The sequence below is a fragment of the Portunus trituberculatus genome, chromosome 50 (assembly GCF_017591435.1).
Source record: "Portunus trituberculatus isolate SZX2019 chromosome 50, ASM1759143v1, whole genome shotgun sequence".
Lineage (NCBI taxonomy): Eukaryota > Metazoa > Arthropoda > Malacostraca > Decapoda > Portunidae > Portunus > Portunus trituberculatus.
In genome coordinates this window covers 9168893-9188892 of record NC_059304.1, presented here as the reverse complement: position 1 = coordinate 9188892, position 20000 = coordinate 9168893, and the positions used below count along the sequence as shown (strand labels likewise).

The following is a 20000-nucleotide window of genomic DNA, read 5'->3' as shown; positions in this document are numbered from 1 at the left end:
CTCATAGGGTGCATGCTGTGCCACTTTAAGGATGTGCTGAAATCTGAAAGCTAAGCTGTTCTCTTCTCCAAATTTCTTCACATCACTGTTGAGGTCTGGCATGGGTGTCAGGCTCTCGGACGTCTCCTGCAAAGGATTGTGTCTGATCCTGGGGAGATGAAATCTAAATGAGAGGATTTCTTCATACTTCCATTCTTCTTTTAAAATAATCATACTAGGTAAAACATACTGAGCATTAAAAGACAGCAACATATTGAAAAGGACCATGAAGCAAACCAAAATTATTTATCTAATGGCCCTACCCTATGATTTCTATCAGCAAGTGTGTGGTGGGATAAATAGATATTTTATCTTTTGCAAAGCTCTCAAGATTTATTCTGTAGGAGGGCAGTTGTTGGAAGGAATAAAAGGCTGTGTCAAGGTAGAGGAAGAGCTAGAAGAAAACAAGAAAGCAATGTATGATGTCCTTGTGATACCTCATCTTAAATTTCAGTCCATTATACCAAACTGAAACTGTAATAAGCACCTCTTCTGTCTGGGGATAGAGAAGATCTCCTGCCAAATTTTGAGGAGAGAGCGCTGGTAGTCCTTCTGGCCAACAGTAACACTGCTGATGTCTATCATGGAAAGGTTTTTCTTGTTACTCCTGAAAGTTTGTCAGGATTTGAAACCTCAATTCTCTACCAACAACACTAAACAACACTTACTATATATAGATAGCTGAGACAGTAAATTACAAGGATAGCTCATAGAGTACAGTCGTGAAGAGATGATTAACTTCCAACATATTATACAAAGTAAACTTTAACATTCACTAAAGTATGGTTATGAAAATCATCACAAATATGCAAGTAAATTTTTGGATAATTTGAACTGATTCAAACAATACTATATGAAATTAAATTAAAAGAAAACATACTAAACAAACTTTATTTATGGTTAATGCAATAACTATTCCAAAACCATTATTGATAGAACTTCAATTATTGCGATCATATCAAGGCTCAATTAATATATGAACTGAAGATGATAAATAGTAAAAGAGCGTGGTAAAGGACCGTACTTGACAAATTGCAGGACAGATAGACAGGAGCGGATGTCATTTTCAGTTTTATCACACAATGACATCAGCACTGATAGGTCTGCCCTCAAGCGCTGTTCTCGGCTTATTTCAAAGAGTCGCTGGGCTAATCTAGAATAGACAAGCCATTACACCATTTAGCTTACAGCAATATCACAGCTTATTGAAAAAAATCCAAATAACCTCTCAAATAACACTGAAAGAGAAAAGAAATGACCTTGTGATCACCAAAACTTTAACTAAATGAAAATTTAGTTAAAATTTTCTTTTCAATACAAAGATGGACTAACCTTGTTGTGTGTGTTGGTGGGAACCGCACTACTAGAGCCATATGACGAAGAGGACGCAGTGCTGGAGTGTACAATTCATTGCAGATGCAGATGACAGGTCGCTGCAGCAAGATGGGGCCCTTTTGTTTCTTACCTTTTTTGCGTATGTCCTTACCACTCAGCATGTTTACCAGCAGATTGATGGAGGGCTGTTCCAAATGTCAGAGAAATATATATAGTAAAAGTATAAAACTTCAGAAGGTGGTGGAACACAAGAGACCCAAAATACCAAATTTTCATAAGTTTTTGTGATATACCTAAAAATAGTAGTATAATTCTGAAAAAAAACTAACTGTCAGGAGATTTAGGTAACTGTTGAGTGGGAAAAGGTTGTTGATTTGTTTTGTGTTTCATGCTGGAAGATGGAACAAAAGTTTGATTACGATGTACTGGTTATCATTGTTTTGGGTACATTACTAATGAATTGTTTAGAGGATTGTTAAAAGTTGGTATAGCCTGGAGGGGGCCTGAGAGGTGACCAGGCATGAGCAGTGTGACGAGGGAGGCAGACTGGAGTTGACAGCCAGCCACGTGAGTAGTAGGGAAGGATTTTTCCAGAGTCCCTGGGTGACCCACTCACACTGAATCGGCTTTCTTGGACTGTTGGTGACCCTGATGAATATTGTGGATACTACCTAAACATATTATAAGCTCGCCTCGTCACCCTGTGGTTTACCTTACCCTAGCCAAACTATTCACTTTCCGTTACACTAATTAATTAGAATAATTAAAACAGAACACATTTATATGTTCTTCCTCTCATCCTTATTCTGTCCAACTCTCTAATGCAAGAGTTAACCAGTACGCTCAATCATTCATCCCTTTCACTGATAAACTCTGGAACTCCCTCCCTGCATCTGTATTTCCGAATTCCTACAACTTGTCTTCTTTTAAGAGGGAGGTATTGAGGCATTTGCTCCCCTAATTCTGGCTGACGGTTTTGGCACTTTTTGAAGTCTTTGGAGAGCCAGCGCTCAAGTGGGCCTTTTTCTAACTTTCTTTTTTTTTGCCCTTGGCTGGCCCTCTTCCCTACGTAAAAAAAAAAAAAAAAAAAAAAGACAAGAGGAGAGAGAGGCCACAATTAACAATTATATCACAACAAACAATCGTGAGCTGAAGGTAGCCAGGCTTATAAATTCATCATTTCTCTCACTGAGCTGTAACAAAGGGTGCAAGAAGTGCTTCACATACCGCTGGAGCACCATCAATTTCATCAATGATCAGACAGTTGGGGCGAGGGTCAGGTCCAATCACAGCCTGCATGGAGGTGGCATTCTCAAGGCGAGTACGGAAAACTTCCAGCGAATTGTCATCACTGGCATTCATCTCCACTACATTGTAGCCAGCATGGCTGGCAGCAATATGTGCCAAGGTTGTCTTGCCCAGCCCAGGTGGACCACTCAGCAATAGCACCTGGTTGGTTATCCAAAAACTATTCTTTAATACAATACATACTGAAAAAGAGTGCATATTTGAAAAACAAGTGAAACACATCAAATAAATATACATCTTCTGGAAAAAAAAAAAAAAAAAAAAAAAAAAAAACTCAGATTATGATGTACTAAATTTGTCACAGAAATTTATGGTTGGCACTTGGATATGTTAACCACACAAGAAGCTTTTTGATGATGATGATGCAGCTGTATCATCTGGTTAATATATGACTGACTACTGCAAAAAGGCTACAGCAACAAGTGTCATACCTTTTGCATTGGTCTATTATGCTCATCCACTTCCTGAATGTCCTCAGGCCCCTTCTGGAATTTATTGGGTTTACCTGCAATACAGAAGGAAATACTGTTTATCAACACATTGACTCCTTTCTTGTGGCAAGTACTCATAAAGTATCCAATAACACTGTACTCGCCATGCACAATGTAGAAGGATCATGTCTTTACTATGTGATATGCAAAACAAGAGCACTTAGTCTCCAAGGAGGCTCCTTTGTACCTTTCTTGTTCTTAAGTTTCTGGTCCTTGAGGCATCTCATGTCTTTGCCAAACACAACTTTGTCCCACAACTTAATCCAGTGCAGAACAGTGCGGTTGGTGGCCTGAAGGTCACAGGATAAAATCAATATTGCCTTGCTAAAACAAGATCAACGTACATGAAGTTTACAAGCATGTATAATGAATCATCTATAAAGATCAATACATTTGGACTCAAGCCACATGATTCATAGCAATCAGTACTCCCTCACCTCATCACTCAGAAGGTGGAGGTATCGCTTTGGTTTGAACTTCTCCACCCAAAGCACCTCACTATTGCTGCCATCATCCTCTGTCCCAGATTCGAGGCCAGAGTCTTCTTCCTTCTCAAGACGTCTTGCTTGCAGAGCATCTCGGCGAATTTGCTACGAAGCAGTCACTCATATTAATGGAGCTACATGAACTTTGTGTTCTGTTTTGTAAGATTACTTGATTCACTTTATCTATGTAATCCCCCACCCTCAAATCTATACAAGGCTGTATTCAATCTAGAGATTAAACCCTTGCCAGCGGAGGATCTATATATGGACATTTCAAAGACAGGACTTTTTGTTGGACTGTCTATATAGAGTGGCTACAAAAAAAAGTACACACGTGAATATCTGTGCAGTGTTTTTTTTGTGTTCCTGCCACCATCAGAGTGGGTGCAGCTAGTGATGATGTTGTTGGCTAAAGCCCACCTCTATTCATGGTTCCTTACCACACCAGGCTTCAGTGTGCCTCCAGTGCTTCTACAGAGAGGGTTTTTGTTATGCTACTCCTGAGTGCCCCTATTTGCTACTTGCGTGCCAACTTCCATGTGCTACCAGACACCTCTCATTCATTATTATAGGTTATGCACAGCTGTCCCTTAAAGATAAAGACCCGTGCCTTTGCGCTCCTAGTAGTAGGCTGGTATGTCATATGCGTAGCAGCAGAATTAAAGGTGACAAGAAGGACCATTTACAAGCTAAAAAATGCAGCAGAGAACCTCAGTCTTGGTGCAGTACCAACCAGAAAACCAGGTTCTGGGACACCAAGGAAGGTGTCTCTGCACACAGTCAAGGTCCTGGCAAGAGAAGTAAAGGAAGACCTTTCAATTACAGTCGTCAGCCTGAAAGAGAAACACCTCAACCTCCTGCATAATGTCTCAGTGTGAACTATTGAACATCGCCTTCAGAAGGACTTAAAATTGCCAGCACACCATGCAGCCAAGAAACTGCTTCTGACGGAGGCTATGAAGAAGCGATGTCTGGATTTCTGCCGGAAACACGAGTGGACATTGGCAGACTGGGAGAAAGTAATGTTCAGCGATGAAAGCATGTTCTGGCTGGTTAAGGGGGCCCAGTAATGTGTCCTATTATGACCCTCACTACACTGTCAAAATGGTCAAACACCCAGACAGTGTTATGGTGTGGGGGGCATTCACTGGTCATAAGAACTCTGTTGGACTACTTTTTTTCCAAAGAACGTGAAGATGAAGGCAACTAATTATACTAAGGTCTTGGAGGAACACATGCTGACATTTTTAGAGCATTCACAAAGCAGAATCCAAAGATGTCAAAATGTTCATGGTGAAAAACAATATACATGTTCTTGACTGGCCAGGCAACTCCCCAGACCTCAACCCCATCAAAACGCCTGGTAAGTAATGAAGACCAAGCTGGAGAATTCATGCTCCAACAGCATCAAGAACCTAATGGAGGAGTTGAAAAGATATGAATCTACTTCGATGCCTCCTACTTCTCCAGCCTTGTTGCTACCATGCTCAAGAGGATACAGAGTATTTGGAAGTCCAAGAGAATATGTCCAAATACTAATTATAAGATAAATTCTAAATAAAACAGTCCTATTTTCCACTGTATTGTTTTACTATACAAAATTTGGTGATGTATACTTTTTTTACGGCCACTGTGTAGACACTTGTTCTTATTTTACTGCACTAAGTTGTAGCGAGGTCTATATATAGACGATTCCTTACAAGTAACAAAATTCTTAAAATAAATAATTATTTGGCATCTCAAATACCCAAACACTGGTAAACATGGCCTCTCAAATCCGGTCACCACTTGTGATTTGTTGATGGTGGATGTACTACACACATAAGCTAATACTGGAAATTTTTTGCAGTTTTTTTACAATTTTTTTTATTATTAGTCTATCATGTCAAAGAGAAAGAACTGTACCACACGCCAGCAACATTGCCTAAAAATGAATAGGTACAAAACAAGTACGTATGTGAAAAATACAAAGAAAAGTGGAAGTAAATTAAATCCAGGATACAAGTCCTGGATATGAGTAACCCAAACATTCATACAAATAATACATACATTATAACCAATCAAACACAAACAGCACTTGCATATAGATTTCTGTTCCGTAATGGGGAAGACTGGCTGGCTGACCAGCAGGTGACCGGTGAATTTAATTGTTTGTTCAGTTTTAGGGCAGAGTCTATATATAGATATCACTTGTTCAGTTTTGTGGCAGTGTCCATATATAAATTCAATTATTTGTTCAGTTTTGTGGCAGAGTCTACATATAGATGTCAAGTTAGAGTACCCAATTTCTGGGAAACCAGATACAAACATATAGATGAAAGTTGTTAGTTTACATATGGACAATTTTTATTTGGTAGTTCACTCATCTGCCCAGCCGCTGGGAAAGGGTTAAAGAAGAGGAAGCTCATATCCGATGTCTAATCTTCTTTTACTATGTGAATATAAATTTTTGACAATGCTTTTATGTATATATGAATTTAGCACTCAAAAATTAGGCAAAGAATAAAACAAACCTTTTACTGTGAAGATGAATAAATTGAGTTAAACTGCAATTTGCTCATACTCAACACTCATATAATGAGTCTTGATTATCTTTTAGTAACATTGGTGAAACTGTTGCCATTGCCATAGATATATCAAAAGCTTTCAATATAATCTGGCACAAAGGTTTTATTTCCAAACTACTCTCCTTCCCTCTGCTCTTCTGATCTTAATAGCTGTATACTTTCCTTGCTCCTGAAGCCTTGTTGCAAGAGTTAATCATCATTCTCGATCATTTATCCCTTTTTCTGGTAACTCTAGAACATCCTGCCTGCTTCTATATTTCCACTTTTCTATGACAAACTCTTTCAAGTGGGAGGTTTCACGACACTGATCCTGTAATCTTTAGCAACTCCATTCAAGTCTGTTCAGGGACTAGCATCTGTGAGCCTTTTTTTATTGCAGTTTCGTTGCCCTTGGCCAGTGCCACTCATAAAAAGGAAGAAAAATGTGTCATGCTTCTGAAATGCACAAGACCAACCTCAAGTTGTGCCTGAGCTTTCAATGTGGAGTATGAGGTGCTGAGAAGACAGGTGGTGTGCTGACTGGTGGCCACTGCAGCCACACTTCGGTCCCACTCATCCTCTTCTATGCAGTTCAGGTAGAAGCGACGGCCTGTCTCCGTGGTGATGGCCTGGAACGCTCCATCTGGCAGATGGTGGTGGATGTTGGTGTGTTTTTTCCTGCAGAGTTATATGAATGCAGACAATATTTCCATGGTTACAACAAATAACTTAATCTCCCATGAAAAATATAAAGGGAAATGTCCAACATTAAGCTTTATAAATTTATCTAATTAAATCCCAAGTATGATGCAAATGTTAAGCCATAGGTTCTCAACCTGGGTTTAACAAACCCCCACCATGGTTCAGAAGATTTCCAGGTGTACAGTAATACGCCGCTTAACGAACGTTCGTCTAACGAATTTTCGGTTTAACGTACTATATAAAGTTAGACCAAAAACTCCGCATAACATACAACCACATCCGTGTTAGCGAATTTACTGGGTTTGAATTTGCCAGGTGAGGGACCGAATGCGGCAGCTTCGCTGTGATTGGCTGGCTCCTCACCTCTGTCTCTAACGCTCCTGGAGCTGGATCCAAGATTCTTTAACAACATCAGAGCAACCTCCTGCCGCGAAATGGCTTCCATGTACGCTTGGAGGGACAGTGACAAGGTTGCTATCAGATTGCTCTGAGGTTGCTGGGAACAACACCTCTGGAGGTGGTGTTACTGTCTTATATATACAGGCAACCCCCATTTAACGAAGAGGTTACGTTCCTAAAAAACACTTCGTTAAGCGAAACTTCATTAAGCGAACCGATTATAACAAGTTTAACCCCTGATTTGAACTTCCATTGAGAGTAGGCAAAGTGAGAGTGCATCATAGTACAGTAAAAGGTTTAATGAAAGTAAAAATTATGAAGTTAAACATTTAGGTAGTTTAATTTAAGTCATTATAATGTACACTAATGTATGTATGTATGTAACTTTATAATGTTGATGATCTTAACTTCATGAAGGGAGGAAGAATGAAACAGGAAAGACACTAACCGGCATCCTGTGGAATGTAAACAAAGTGCATATCATTGTACTGCATACAAAACTTATGTACCACATTTCCACAAGGCTTTCCATTTTATCCATTGTAGAGTCACGAGTTCAGGTGGTTCTTTTAGCTTGCAAGGAAGATATGGTCTCACCAGCCTTCTTAATTGAGTCTGCTGACTTGAAAATAGAGACAGTATAATAAGGAGTCAAGATAGTGGCCAGCACTGCTATAGTTTTTTGGCCTCTCTCTTGTCTGTGAATAATATCTAGCTTCATTTGGAGAGTAAGAGACTTCCTGGTCTTCTTACGAACACTAGGCCAATTGCAGGGCATTTTGTTGGTAAGTTGAGCTAGGGAAGACAAGCTGCTGCTGACGCTGTTATGTTTTGACTGGGGAGTGAATGTTGCGTGTGTTGTCCACGAGAGGCTTGATCTTGATCTTGATCTTTATTCTATAGGGGTCCCAGGATTTTTCCTGAGGCAGGTCTTAGTACCAGCAGCTCCTGGTGTATTCAAAAGCCTGTCAGCTTGCGTGATATGGTGGGGCTTTCAAATTTGGAAAAAAATTACCTGGATAAAACTTCGTTAAAGCGAGTTTGGTGTTCGTTAAACAAGCAGGTGGTAGTAAAATGAAACCTTCGTTGTAGCGAAATTTTGTTGTGTGAACCTTCGTTAAACGGGGGTTGCCTGTACATTTATGTTCACAAAACAACATTTCTATTAGCTTTTTACAAACCTTGCCCCCAAGAAAGGATTGTTTTGTAATGTATATAGTGAAATCTTACATGGAATACTAAAAAATAAAGCAGAGATGAGATCGGACACAGACGAAGCGGAGACTCACGGCGACTCGGCCGCTTCTTCTTCTTGTGACCTTTTTAGCTTGCGTGTTGTCTTTCACCATGATATTAGAATTATGTTTCCACTCCTCTATTGCCTGTTATAATGGATATCATATCATAGTATTCATATACGCTCATGCCATGAGGATAACCTCGACTCTGTGGCACTGAGTGATTGTGAATTAGTAATGAAATACCGCGGTATTTCATTACCAATTCACTATCACTCACTGCCACAAAGTCGAGGTTATCCTTATGGCATGAGCGTATATGAATACTATGATATGATATCCATTATAGCAGGCAATAGAGGAGAGGAAACATAAACATCGTGGTGAAAGCAACACGCAAGCTAAAAGGGTCACAAGAAGAAGAAGAAGCGGCCGAGTCGCCATGAGTCTCCACTTCGTCTGTGACTGATCTTATCTCTGCTTTATTTTTTGGCATTTCATGTAAGATTTCACTTTATGCATTACAAAACAATCCTTTCCTGGGGGCAAGGTTTGTAAAAAAGCTAATTGAAAAATATATAATTTTTCTTTAACCCATGTGGTATGTTGGGGACCAGCCCAGAACGCATCCCCCTATTTCCATTATTTCCTATGGGAAAATCACGTCCGCTTAACGAATTTCCGCTCTAAGAACAACTTTGACATCCCCTATCCTGTTCGTTAAGCGGAGTATTCCTGTACTGAGATGGCTGATCTAATAATATCCTTTGCAGTACCATTACATATTGAGTTACATTCTGTTTGATGTCAGATTACTGTGGGTTCAGGTAGATGGTCTTATAACTTAGGGGGTTCTTAATGAGAAAAAGGTTGAAAACCCTGCTTAAGTAGTAATATTTGGAGGTACATGTTAGTGAACTGGCTGACACTAAACAACTATTACACTTCACCATCATAGGGACAACAATTTCCATTTCATATCTAAATAAAAAATCCAACTGAATGAGTTTTTTCCGTTTTTCTCCATTTCTCTACCATCTCCTTTTCTATATAGCAGCTGTCACTACAAAAATTAAACAAAACAGTCTGCTAGGGGTGCCATGACATTATAGTACTTGGTACTCTGAGCCTTGGTTGTACCACATTGAGATAAGTTTTCTGCCAGCTCCTACCTGACAGGAACCACAGTGTTGATCTGGGTGGTGATGTCAGGAGTTTCCTCAACCTGCCGCATCTCTACAATTCGGTTAATGAGGGCTATGTCAGCTTCGTGAGCAACCAGGTCAATTGTTGGATCCCTCAGGCCTACATCAACTTCTGGCAGCAATGGTTTGTGCCTCTTTCCTGAAAATACAAATAATGTTATGAACAAAAACGTTATCTCAATTAGCTACTTATTTTTTTTCTACCTTGATTTTGTTTCAATCTTACTGTTACCTCATGCATATCAATACTTCATAAGACTTCTTTCTAACTGATGATGAACAAAGCATTTGAAACTTACTGTTTTCATTCAAGCAGCGATCCAGATCCTCTAGTAGTTCTTCATCTATCCCTCGCTTCCTGCTGCTTGCACCATTTTCCTGTCTTTCCCTGCTGTCCACATTGGTTACTGGACTCACTCCCACACCAACAGTGGTTACTTGACTTAACTCCTTGCTCACATTAGCTATGTGGTTCATATCCCTCCCGACACCTGCACCATCACACAAACATTAGAAGTTAAATTTTACACCACAATTTCTTTACAAATTTTACACCTAATGTCTTGAAAAATCCCCTTCATGTGTTGCAGGGGATGAACATTCTCAAAAAAAAACTCTCAGAGGGGATTCACGGTGTCTTCTTCAAAATTTGATGTTTACATGAATGCCAAGTTATCACTTGTAACTCAACATAAGAAATCAATAATAAAGAGTGAACAATTAATCAACTATAATTCATAGTATGTAATGAACTTTGTGGAATATTTATGATTGGAGAGTCTGCTCACCATTGGTAGGTGGAGCCGGGGCTACCACAGGACTGGTGAAGTCAAGGCTGCGTTTGTGAGTGGGTGGAATTGATGCAGCTGTAATGGCTGCCTCCTCAGGATCAAACCCTGTATGGGACAATGCATTAGTTACTAATGCATGCAAAGCAAGGTTTCATAATAAACTCCAGAAACTGGCTCCTGAATGCACACTACCATACTCAACACGACTGCCTTGTGGGATGCACAATCTAGCCAGTTGTGAAAAACAGGTAAAGAATATAATACATAATATTGGACAGGCTTGTACATCAGTAGAATGTGGCTTCTGCTGGACACCTGGCTGTTAATCCCAGTTACTGAGAAACATACCATGTGAAAGAAGAGGTTAATTACCTAAGAATTAAGACCTGCATGTGGACGTTTTGGGATGGTAAAGGGTAAGGGATGCTCACCTTTATTGTGTCTTTTTTGTCATGTGAGCTGTTTTCCGAGTGGTGATTGGTGGAAGAGAAAAGAGGTAATCTGCAATGTGGGAGTCAGTGCCTTGAAGATTATCTTTTGTCAACTACCTGTGGTCTTCAAGAGTCCTTGCAAGGGACACAAGGTTCCAGGGATGACTCACTAGTAGCATTAGGTTGGATGCAATGTAAGGGAGCAGAAATGTAGTGAAAATCATCAATGTTAGTTTTTTTTTGCTGTCATGTGGAATGTGTTCTGATATTTGCTGGCTACCATCTCTCACAGCTGCAGGACCATTGGATGGTCCCAGAGAGTGACCAGGTGGTTGCAGCTCATTGCATAAGATGGGTATTGTAACAATGGCATCTGGAGAGAGAGATTTCTTTCTCCAGATGAAAATTCTTGGCACTAGAGAAAAATGACTATATCACTCATAAGGATCTGCTGGCAGTGACAAAGACCCTCAATCACTTTCACCCTTGTTTGAATGGTGCTAAGTTCAAAGTTAAGACTTACCATGCTGCTCTGCGGTGGCTCAAAACACTAAAAAACCATGAGGGTCAGCTTGCCTGGTGGATTGGCAAGTTGGAGCAGTATGACTAGCATATTGAGTAGAGATGTACTGATACCAAAATTTTGGCCGATTCCGATACCGATACCACCTAATTGGGCCGATACTGATAATACTACCGATACCGATAATACTACTTATAGTGATTACTGCACTGGACACCAGGATGAGTTGGTGGATGGCGAGCGTTATCAGATGGGAGGCTTTGTTTTGGGGGATGCTGTAAGTCCTTCTGAGAATGTTTGTGAAATAGGAGCAATTCTAGAAGCTTTTTGAAGCCACTTGCAAAGGTAAATTACTCAGTAATTGGAATGAATATCTTCTCAGTCTTCTGATTCTTGTCAGTTATTTTAAATTCTTACTTCTTACTCCTTTAGCAACCATTTGGTCTTGTGCATTTTCATTATTAATTTTTTATCGACAATATTTTGGTGATCAAAAATATTTAAAAAATTATTAAAATTGTAAAACAGACAAAATATTAGCAAAAGAAACTCATTTTGTTGTGTATGTTTCTATTTAATTAAATCTGACATCCCTTGATATTAATTCATTACACATTAGTAGACCAATTCAGAAACATGAGCTTTCACCTAATCTTTTCAATTAAATAGAAAAAAGTTTAGTTTATTCTAAATTTCTAGGTTGTGGCTTATTACCACAGAAAACAGTATTCTATGACATACTGTAATCACCACGGAAACTTAATACGCCGTATTATATTAATTTAGTGTCATCAATATCTTATATCAAATATATCACTAAGTAGTAAATTCCTTTTAGGTATCAGAAGTATCGGCATAAAATAAGCCGATACTGATACCCAAAAAATGGGCCGATACCGATGCATCGGTACATCTCTAATATTGAGCACTAGCCTGGAAAAGTGCATAGTAAAGAGGGCAGCCTGAGTCACCATCCTTGCCCCACAGACTGTAAGTACTGCAGCAAAAGTGATCCCAAATTTGGTTTGGTCTTGGCTGGTCCTAGAGAGTGACCAGTGTGTTGCAGCTCATTGTATAAGGTGCATTGTATCAATTTATATCTCATCATCAAAGCCTAAGCTCTTTCATGCTTATATAAGAGGCAAAAAAAGTTGGATGTCCCTCAGTTTGACCCTTGGCAACACTGACAATTTGGTGACTGACCCCAAAGATATGGCTCAGATCCCTGCTGCTTCCTTTACTTCAGTTTACACCACACCATCTGAACTCTCTATTTCCACATCAGACACATGATGGATCTTTTCATCTAATCCATTTTACAGTCAGTGACATTTTAGAAATAATGAACGACATTGATACATATTCTGCAATGGGCCCAATAATATACACCCTGCAGTGAGGAGAAGAAGGAAAAAAAAAAACTTATTCCTTCATTAAGATCTTTTCACTTTCTATTATCTTGGGTGAAATTCCTGATATCTAGAAAAATCTACTATATTCCAAATATTCCAAAAAGGCAAAAGAAGTGATCCTCTTGATTAAAGACCAGTAGGTCTTACATGGGTGTGTTGTAAAACTTTGAAGCTCACTGTAGTAAAATTTTTGAATTTTAGGAATAAAATTCAATACTGTATAATAACCAGTTTGGATTTTGATGTGGGAAGTCAGTGGCTTTTATTAACCTATGATGCAGTGACTAACTGGATAGACAAGAGATATATGGTTGATCTCATACTCTTTGACTTTTCCAAGGCTTTTGACATACTAGACTACGGATTCTTCTTACTAAATCTTATAATATTGGCACTGATGGTGATATTCTTTCTTGGACAGAGGCTTTTCTTTCTCACAGATAGTCGTGGGTGGACAGGTCAGTTCTTCATTTCTGGTCATTAGTGGAGTATCTCAAGGCTCTGCATCAGGTCCTGTTCTTTATCTTATCTACATAAACCACATTGGGATTTCTTTAACATGGAACTTTAAAGTATTTGCTGATGACCTCAAACTATTGCTCTTTATGTGGCCTTATAATCTCCACTATATTACAAGACATTAGCACAGTTCAAAGATATTAATTTTTTCATTACAGTTGCTGTATCATGGTATCTAAAGATAGTGTATAAATTTTGGAGTCAATCTTTGTCAGATTTATGATTTATTCATTATATATGATAAAGGTAAACCATCATACTTGAGTGATGTTGCAGTTGATCTGAGTATAACTATAGAGCTGTCGCTGAGATCTCACATTCACATTCAATCCTTGGTGTCTAAAGCTGCTGGACTAGCTAACTCTGTGTTGGTCTCCTTCCTTCATGGTTTAGAATTTTATTACTCATATATGACCACTACTTGAGTTTTGGTCCCCAGTCTGGAATTCAGGTTATGTCATGGATTTGACTCTTGGAATCAGTTCAGCAACATTAGACTAAGCAAGTTATGGGTCTTGGTAACATGTCTTATAATCAGCAACTTAAAACTCTTGACCTGTATTCTGTTCAAGGTAGAGTTTCCGACTAAAAATCTGTGCCTAGCAACTGGAGAAACCAGTCACAAAATAAGACTAATATGTTGATCTTGTTAGTCAGTTTGTGACTTTACTTACATCATGACGTCACAGAGTAAGCTTTGAAAATGTGGTCTCCAGGTGTAGAGATGATGTAGAGTTGGTGAGGGAAAAAGAACACATCTGGGAGCCCAAAAATTAATTATACAGTAAAAAAAACTTGTGAAAATCATCAAAGTTTGATGAAAGAGCTGCCACTCTACAAGAACTGATTCCCTCATTGCAGAGTCTTGTTGGAGGTGAGGACTGAAGACCTGTCAGGATTTAATTTGATCACAATTGTGCATAGTCTTCTTAAGATTAATAATTTTCTTATGAGAAATGTAGGCTAATTTAGAGTGTAGTAGACACTCCTTTCTTTCCCTCTTCTTATCCAGGAACGTATTCACAGGCATTTTCTTTTCTGTTGACTCATCCAGTATGCCAAAAGAAGAGCAACCACAGCTTCAGCATCGTCACTAGAGAAAGACATCTTGGTGGGTAGCGGTTTGTTTACATTCCCTTCCTGTCAAGGCGCCAACTAGATGATACTTTCCAGTCGCTACGCGTGACACTTTCTGACTAGACAGGACCAGACAATACTTCTACTGGTGTAAAATTTCAGTCACAAATATTCACATGTGAGCCCGCCTTAAATCAAGTGCTGGAAAATCTTTCATGGGGTGTCTGGTGTTGTTCCTATTGACATTTTTACCATGGTCATGGTGATAGGTCATAAATTTGTTTTTTTTTCGCCACATATCCTGTGAGACGAGATATAGATTTTTCAGTGAAAAGTGGTCAGGCATTGGAATGGTCTCCCTGCTGAGTTAGCTGAAACAGATAACCTCAGTACATTTAAAAGGGGACTCAGTGACTTTATAGATGATGAACTATTTGACTACACTGAGTCATATATATATATATATATATATATATATATATATATATATATATATATATATATATATATATATATATATATATATAATTACATGGGCATACAGCACACTATCCAGTTGTCTTTTTTTTTTTTTTTTATCTTGGTTGTTGTTTTTGGGGGATTGGCGTGCTAGCCATTTTGAGTTTCTTTCCAGGGGATACCAACTAGGTAAGAACTAGGTAATCAACTTATCTTACCTCATGAATGACAAATACTAAACTAACCCATTAGTTCGAGAATATTAGGCCCTGCAATTAGAAGGTATACCTCAATAATCACCAAGTATCTGCAGCACTATAATATCACGACCTGAGCTTTTAGCCTCTCTGTATACACCCCTAGCTTCTGAAACCTTAACTAACAAATGTCAACACCATTATTACAAGCCAGAAGTTGTTGTGTAATTAGACCCACCAATAAGAGGACAAATAAATTATTAACAACTGGAACACTATTACAATACAAACTATATCTTTACTGCCTACTAAACTTGTATGCAGTGACCAATACAAACCATAACATAACATAACATAACATAAATAATAGGATAACAAAGGGCCACCAGGGCCCATCTAGGTTATCCTAGATGGGCGACCTCGTCATGAGTACTTAAAGATACACTTACAAGTACACAATACATTATACACTAATTCTAAATATTTGGCCCATTAACAGGGCTAAGTCTTGCAGCGAATTTCTCTACAATCTGTGATCCCCATACATGGGGATCATGTCTTGTTTAACTATAGTAAATTTCTTATAAAAACTATCATGCAGCGCTATACATAATTATAAATCTAATAAATTTAAGTGCTTATCTAATCTGTTTTTAAACATAGTCAAACTAGTGCTATTTACAACCCTCTCTGGCAATGCATTCCAGAAGTCTACCACCCTATGTCTAAAGAAATATTTTCTTATATCTAACCTGCAGCCTTGCTTTCTAATCTTCCTGCCATGATTTCTAGTCCTATTTCCCTCCTCTAAGGTAAAGAAAGATCTCACATCTATGTAGTTTGTATCTGAGAACATTTTAAATAACTCTATCATATCCCTCTTATACATCTCCTCTCAAATGAAAACATGTTTAATTCCTTTAATCTATCTCTATACTCCAGGCGCTTTAATGCTGGTATCATCCTAGTTGCTCTTCTCTGAACTGCTTCTAACATGTTGATATCCTGCCTATAATGGGGTGACCAGGCCTGTATGCAATACTCTAAATGGGGCCTAACATAGGAATTATATAAGCTACGCACCACTTCCTTACTTTTATAACTAACATTTCTATTTATAAAACCCAGGATCCTATTTGCCCTATTTCTTGCTTCTAAACATTGCTTTGAAAATTTCATAGTCCTGTCTATCACTACTCCTAAATCCTTTCCTTCCTCTACTGCCTCTAGCCAACATCCCTCCATCTCATAGCTAAAGTTTGTGTTGTCTTTACCTAAATGCATAACCTGACACTTTTAGAATTAAACTCCATCTGCCACCTGTCTGCCCATGCTATCAGCCTGTCCAGGTCTCGTTGTATTCTGTAATTGTCCTTTTCACCCTGTACTGCACATGCTATCTTAGTATCATCTGCAAACTTTGATACTTTGCTACTAATTCCTATATCTAAATCGTTAATGTACACCAAGAAAAGAAGAGGTCCTAGCACTGATCCTTGGGGTACCCACTAACCACTTCCTTCCACTCAGACATTGCCCCATTTAATACTACTCTCTGTTTCCTATCAGAAAGCCATTCACTAATCCAATCAACTAACCTACCCCTATCCCATGTAGTCTCAATTTGTACACTAGCCTCCTATGCGGTACCTTATCAAACGCCTTGCTAAAATCTAGATATATAACATCTATGCTATTTCCATCATCTAACTCCTTGGTAATATATTCTAAGATATCGAGCAAATTTGTAAGACAGGACCTCCCTGATCTAAAGCCATGTTGGGTATCTCTAATTAATCTATTCTCATTTAAATGCTCCCAAATATTACCCTTAATGATTTTCTCTAGTATCTTACATACTATACTAGTTAAACTGATCGGTCTATAATTATTCGCATCATCCTTCCTACCTTTTTTTAAATATTGGTGTAACATTAGCTAACTTCCAGTCCTGAGGTATCTCAGCAAACCTAAGTGATCTTTCAAAGATTAAGTGCTTCAGAAATACTGTCTACACCCTCCCTAAGTACTCTGGCATATAAGATGCAAGTCTTCTATGGGTTTAATATATATATATATATATATATATATATATATATATATATATATATATATATATATATATATATCAACACGTCCACCCTGTGTAATTAAAATCACATATACACCTTACCTTCCAGTTCCCGCAGCACTTCCATCTCCTCGGCATGCAAAGCCTCAAATTCATCTTCTGGGTCTGGAAATTCGTCCATGTTGATGTAAATCTCAGGAGCTCTTTCAGCTACACACTTCCTTTCGTGCCGAGCCTCGAATGTCAACAGGTTTCCCGCCCAGCTCACAGACCTCCTCACCAAAAACTGCGCCGTCTGCTGCCCTCTTGTTTTTCATTAAATTCATGTGGAGTTTAGAGTATAGATAAGTAAACTATAATTTTGTGTAACTTTTTTTGTATATTTCTTTCATACAAGTTATTGAATTATAAGCCATGTAAGAGCAATTGACATGTTGACATTTAAGGAATTCATCTTTTGATGCACGATAACATTCCCTTGCTTCGAGACAGTTGTATGTAGTGTATATCTTTAATGTTTCCCATTCTGTTAATGAATGGAGAACCAGAGCAATGCATTGCGTTACCATATTGAGACTTTGTGACTTTGCTGCACCATGAATTCCGAAGTAAAAAAGTTGAAAGTCGCAAACGTTTTGAAGAGTCTGAAAAGCAAATTCTTTCCATCAATTTTTCTGCCTCTTCATGTATTTTCCCTAACTCTTTCAAGACGGAGGTTACGATACACTTTTTCATCCAACTTTGAACAATGTATTTAGCTTTTTCTCAAGTAAATCACCGCCCCCGACTTAAAAGAAGTAAAGAAAAATATAAAGGACAGAATATCACATACGACAATTTGTAGTAGTGTACGACGCTCAACCTTCTGTGTTATTGTTTACACCGAGTCTGCGGACTGAATTTTGGAGGCGTCCACCGCTTGTATCAAAAGTGCGGCCAAATATGTACTCACATCCTTTACTCAGTCCATAGAGAAGAGGTAGACAGTAACAGCAGTGGTAATATCAGCAACATGGCCAAGGAGACGAAGGCGGCTGTGCCCAAGGAGGCCCAGGTGATGAGCGCCATCCTGAAGGACATGGGCATCACTGACTACGAGCCCGGCGTCATCAACCAGATGCTGGAATTCACTTACCGTAAGTCACACTGAGGCTAACTCGGGCTGTGAGGCTTGGCTAGGCGTGGGAGTGTGTATTCCTTTGATATTGATGATGGTGGAGTGGGGCACTACTCATGTTAGGTTTAGTTAAGTTATACATCTCAAGTTAATCACATCTAACTAATTCATGCATACGTAAACTGTAGCCACCCAGTGATACTCTTGGTGTCTTCACAGGTTATGTGTCCCAAGTGTTGGATGATGCACGGGTGTTTGCCAACTATGCCAAGAAGAACCGCACCATAGAGATGGATGATGTCAAACTGGCGGTGCACATGCAGATGGAGAAATCCTTCACCACTCCCCCACCCAGAGATGTGAGCTCCAGTCTGGTGCAAATGTCCTTAATTTAACCCTATACTTCAAGCATTGACCTGATCCTACATTTTATTGTTATTGGGTTATTGCAATGTTACTTGACTATTGATCATAACTTTACCTAGTTTTACATACATGATTAATGCATAACTCACTACATGGCGACAGTTGCTACTGGAGGTGGCTCGGAGCCGCAATGCCAACCCTCTGCCTCCCATCAAGGTCAACCAGTATGGCATCCGTCTTCCTCCCGACCGCTACTGCCTCTCTGCCTGCAACTATAGAATTAAGCCACCACGTAAGGTATGTTTTTCAGTCAAGAAGAGAAACTGCATATTTGTTTTGCTGTTTAAAAAAAAAACTGGTTTTATTTATTCTTGTTGCAAATTTACAAACCATAGTTTTATTTACCATCCCATTCTGGAGTCAAAAGCAGCATATGGAGTTTTTATGATATATTATTACTTTGACATGAGTGATTTGTATTATTTTACTTAATGCATTTAAAAACTATTGATATTCACATTGAATCATTGCTTTCTGTCACCTTGCAGAAGACATCAAGCCTCCCAACACCACTAGGGGGTAACCGCATCAGTTTGGGTGGAAGTGGTGGTGGCATGAAGTTGGCCAGTGCCCCCATCAAACCCACGATCTCCATGGTCACCACCAAGACAGGCAACACACAGACAGTCACGCTGGTGCAGAAACCAGCCACCACCATCACCTCAGGACCTGCCCAGAAGATTGTCAGTGTCAACCGACCCGTCTTCAAGGTCACACCAGGTACTCCAGGTATGGTCTGGTTAGGAGAATGGATCATGTCTTTGTGTTTGTTGAGTGATGTTGATGTTGTGTGTTTGAATGCATGTTTAAATATACATAGTACAGTATGCAATGAAACAACTTAATTTTTATGACTATATAATCAGGGACTACCCATTCAGATGATGTAAAGCACTATAGCAAGGAAAATTTTTTTAAAAAGTATCAGGGATCAAAAATTGGTTAAATTTAAAAGTTATGTGGCATTGTGTCATTATGGGCATTTTAACCCCATTTCTAATGCATTAACCATTAGCCAAAGTTTTATACAAAACATTTTAAAGAATTAAGAAATATTTGTTTCTTTTATCATTTGAATGGACATGCCCTTATTTGTATTGATTCTAGTCAGGTTATTAGCATTGCAGTAAATTAACAGCCTCCATATGCGCACACACAACACACACACACACACACACACACACACACACACACACACACACACATACGGCCCGGTAGCTCAGTGGTTA

General features: G+C 38.9%; 2 protein-coding genes across 4 annotated transcripts in view; one reads left to right on the top strand and one right to left on the bottom strand.

The window, feature by feature from the left end:
• LOC123499667 (chromosome transmission fidelity protein 18 homolog) overlaps positions 1-17945 on the bottom strand; it is a 28654-nt gene extending 10709 nt beyond the window's left edge. Inside the window, exons 1-13 of one of the 2 annotated variants that reach the window (XM_045248024.1) lie at positions 17331-17945; positions 10537-10644; positions 10048-10239; positions 9716-9887; positions 6681-6882; positions 3611-3763; positions 3361-3463; positions 3114-3187; positions 2602-2823; positions 1372-1559; positions 1064-1192; positions 527-646; positions 1-148 (exon numbers count right to left, since the gene is read on the bottom strand). The exon at positions 1-148 is cut by the window's left edge and continues 63 nt beyond it. In XM_045248024.1, coding sequence (XP_045103959.1) covers positions 1-148; positions 527-646; positions 1064-1192; positions 1372-1559; positions 2602-2823; positions 3114-3187; positions 3361-3463; positions 3611-3763; positions 6681-6882; positions 9716-9887; positions 10048-10239; positions 10537-10644; positions 17331-17409 — 1890 coding nt within the window. In that variant the 5' untranslated portion in view covers positions 17410-17945. Of the gene's footprint in view, positions 149-526; positions 647-1063; positions 1193-1371; positions 1560-2601; positions 2824-3113; positions 3188-3360; positions 3464-3610; positions 3764-6680; positions 6883-9715; positions 9888-10047; positions 10240-10536; positions 10645-10970; positions 11552-17330 lie in introns of those variants that run through there. The other variant, XM_045248025.1, reaches the window with a different exon arrangement.
• A 144-nt stretch (positions 17946-18089) lies between these two features.
• Positions 18090-20000, top strand: part of LOC123499668 (transcription initiation factor TFIID subunit 9-like) — a 3816-nt gene continuing 1905 nt past the window's right edge. The window contains exons 1-4 of one of the 2 annotated variants that reach the window (XM_045248026.1): positions 18090-18364; positions 18565-18704; positions 18874-19008; positions 19260-19500. In XM_045248026.1, coding sequence (XP_045103961.1) covers positions 18241-18364; positions 18565-18704; positions 18874-19008; positions 19260-19500 — 640 coding nt within the window. In that variant the 5' untranslated portion in view covers positions 18090-18240. The remainder of the gene's footprint in view (positions 18365-18564; positions 18705-18873; positions 19009-19259; positions 19501-20000) is intronic. The other variant, XM_045248027.1, reaches the window with a different exon arrangement.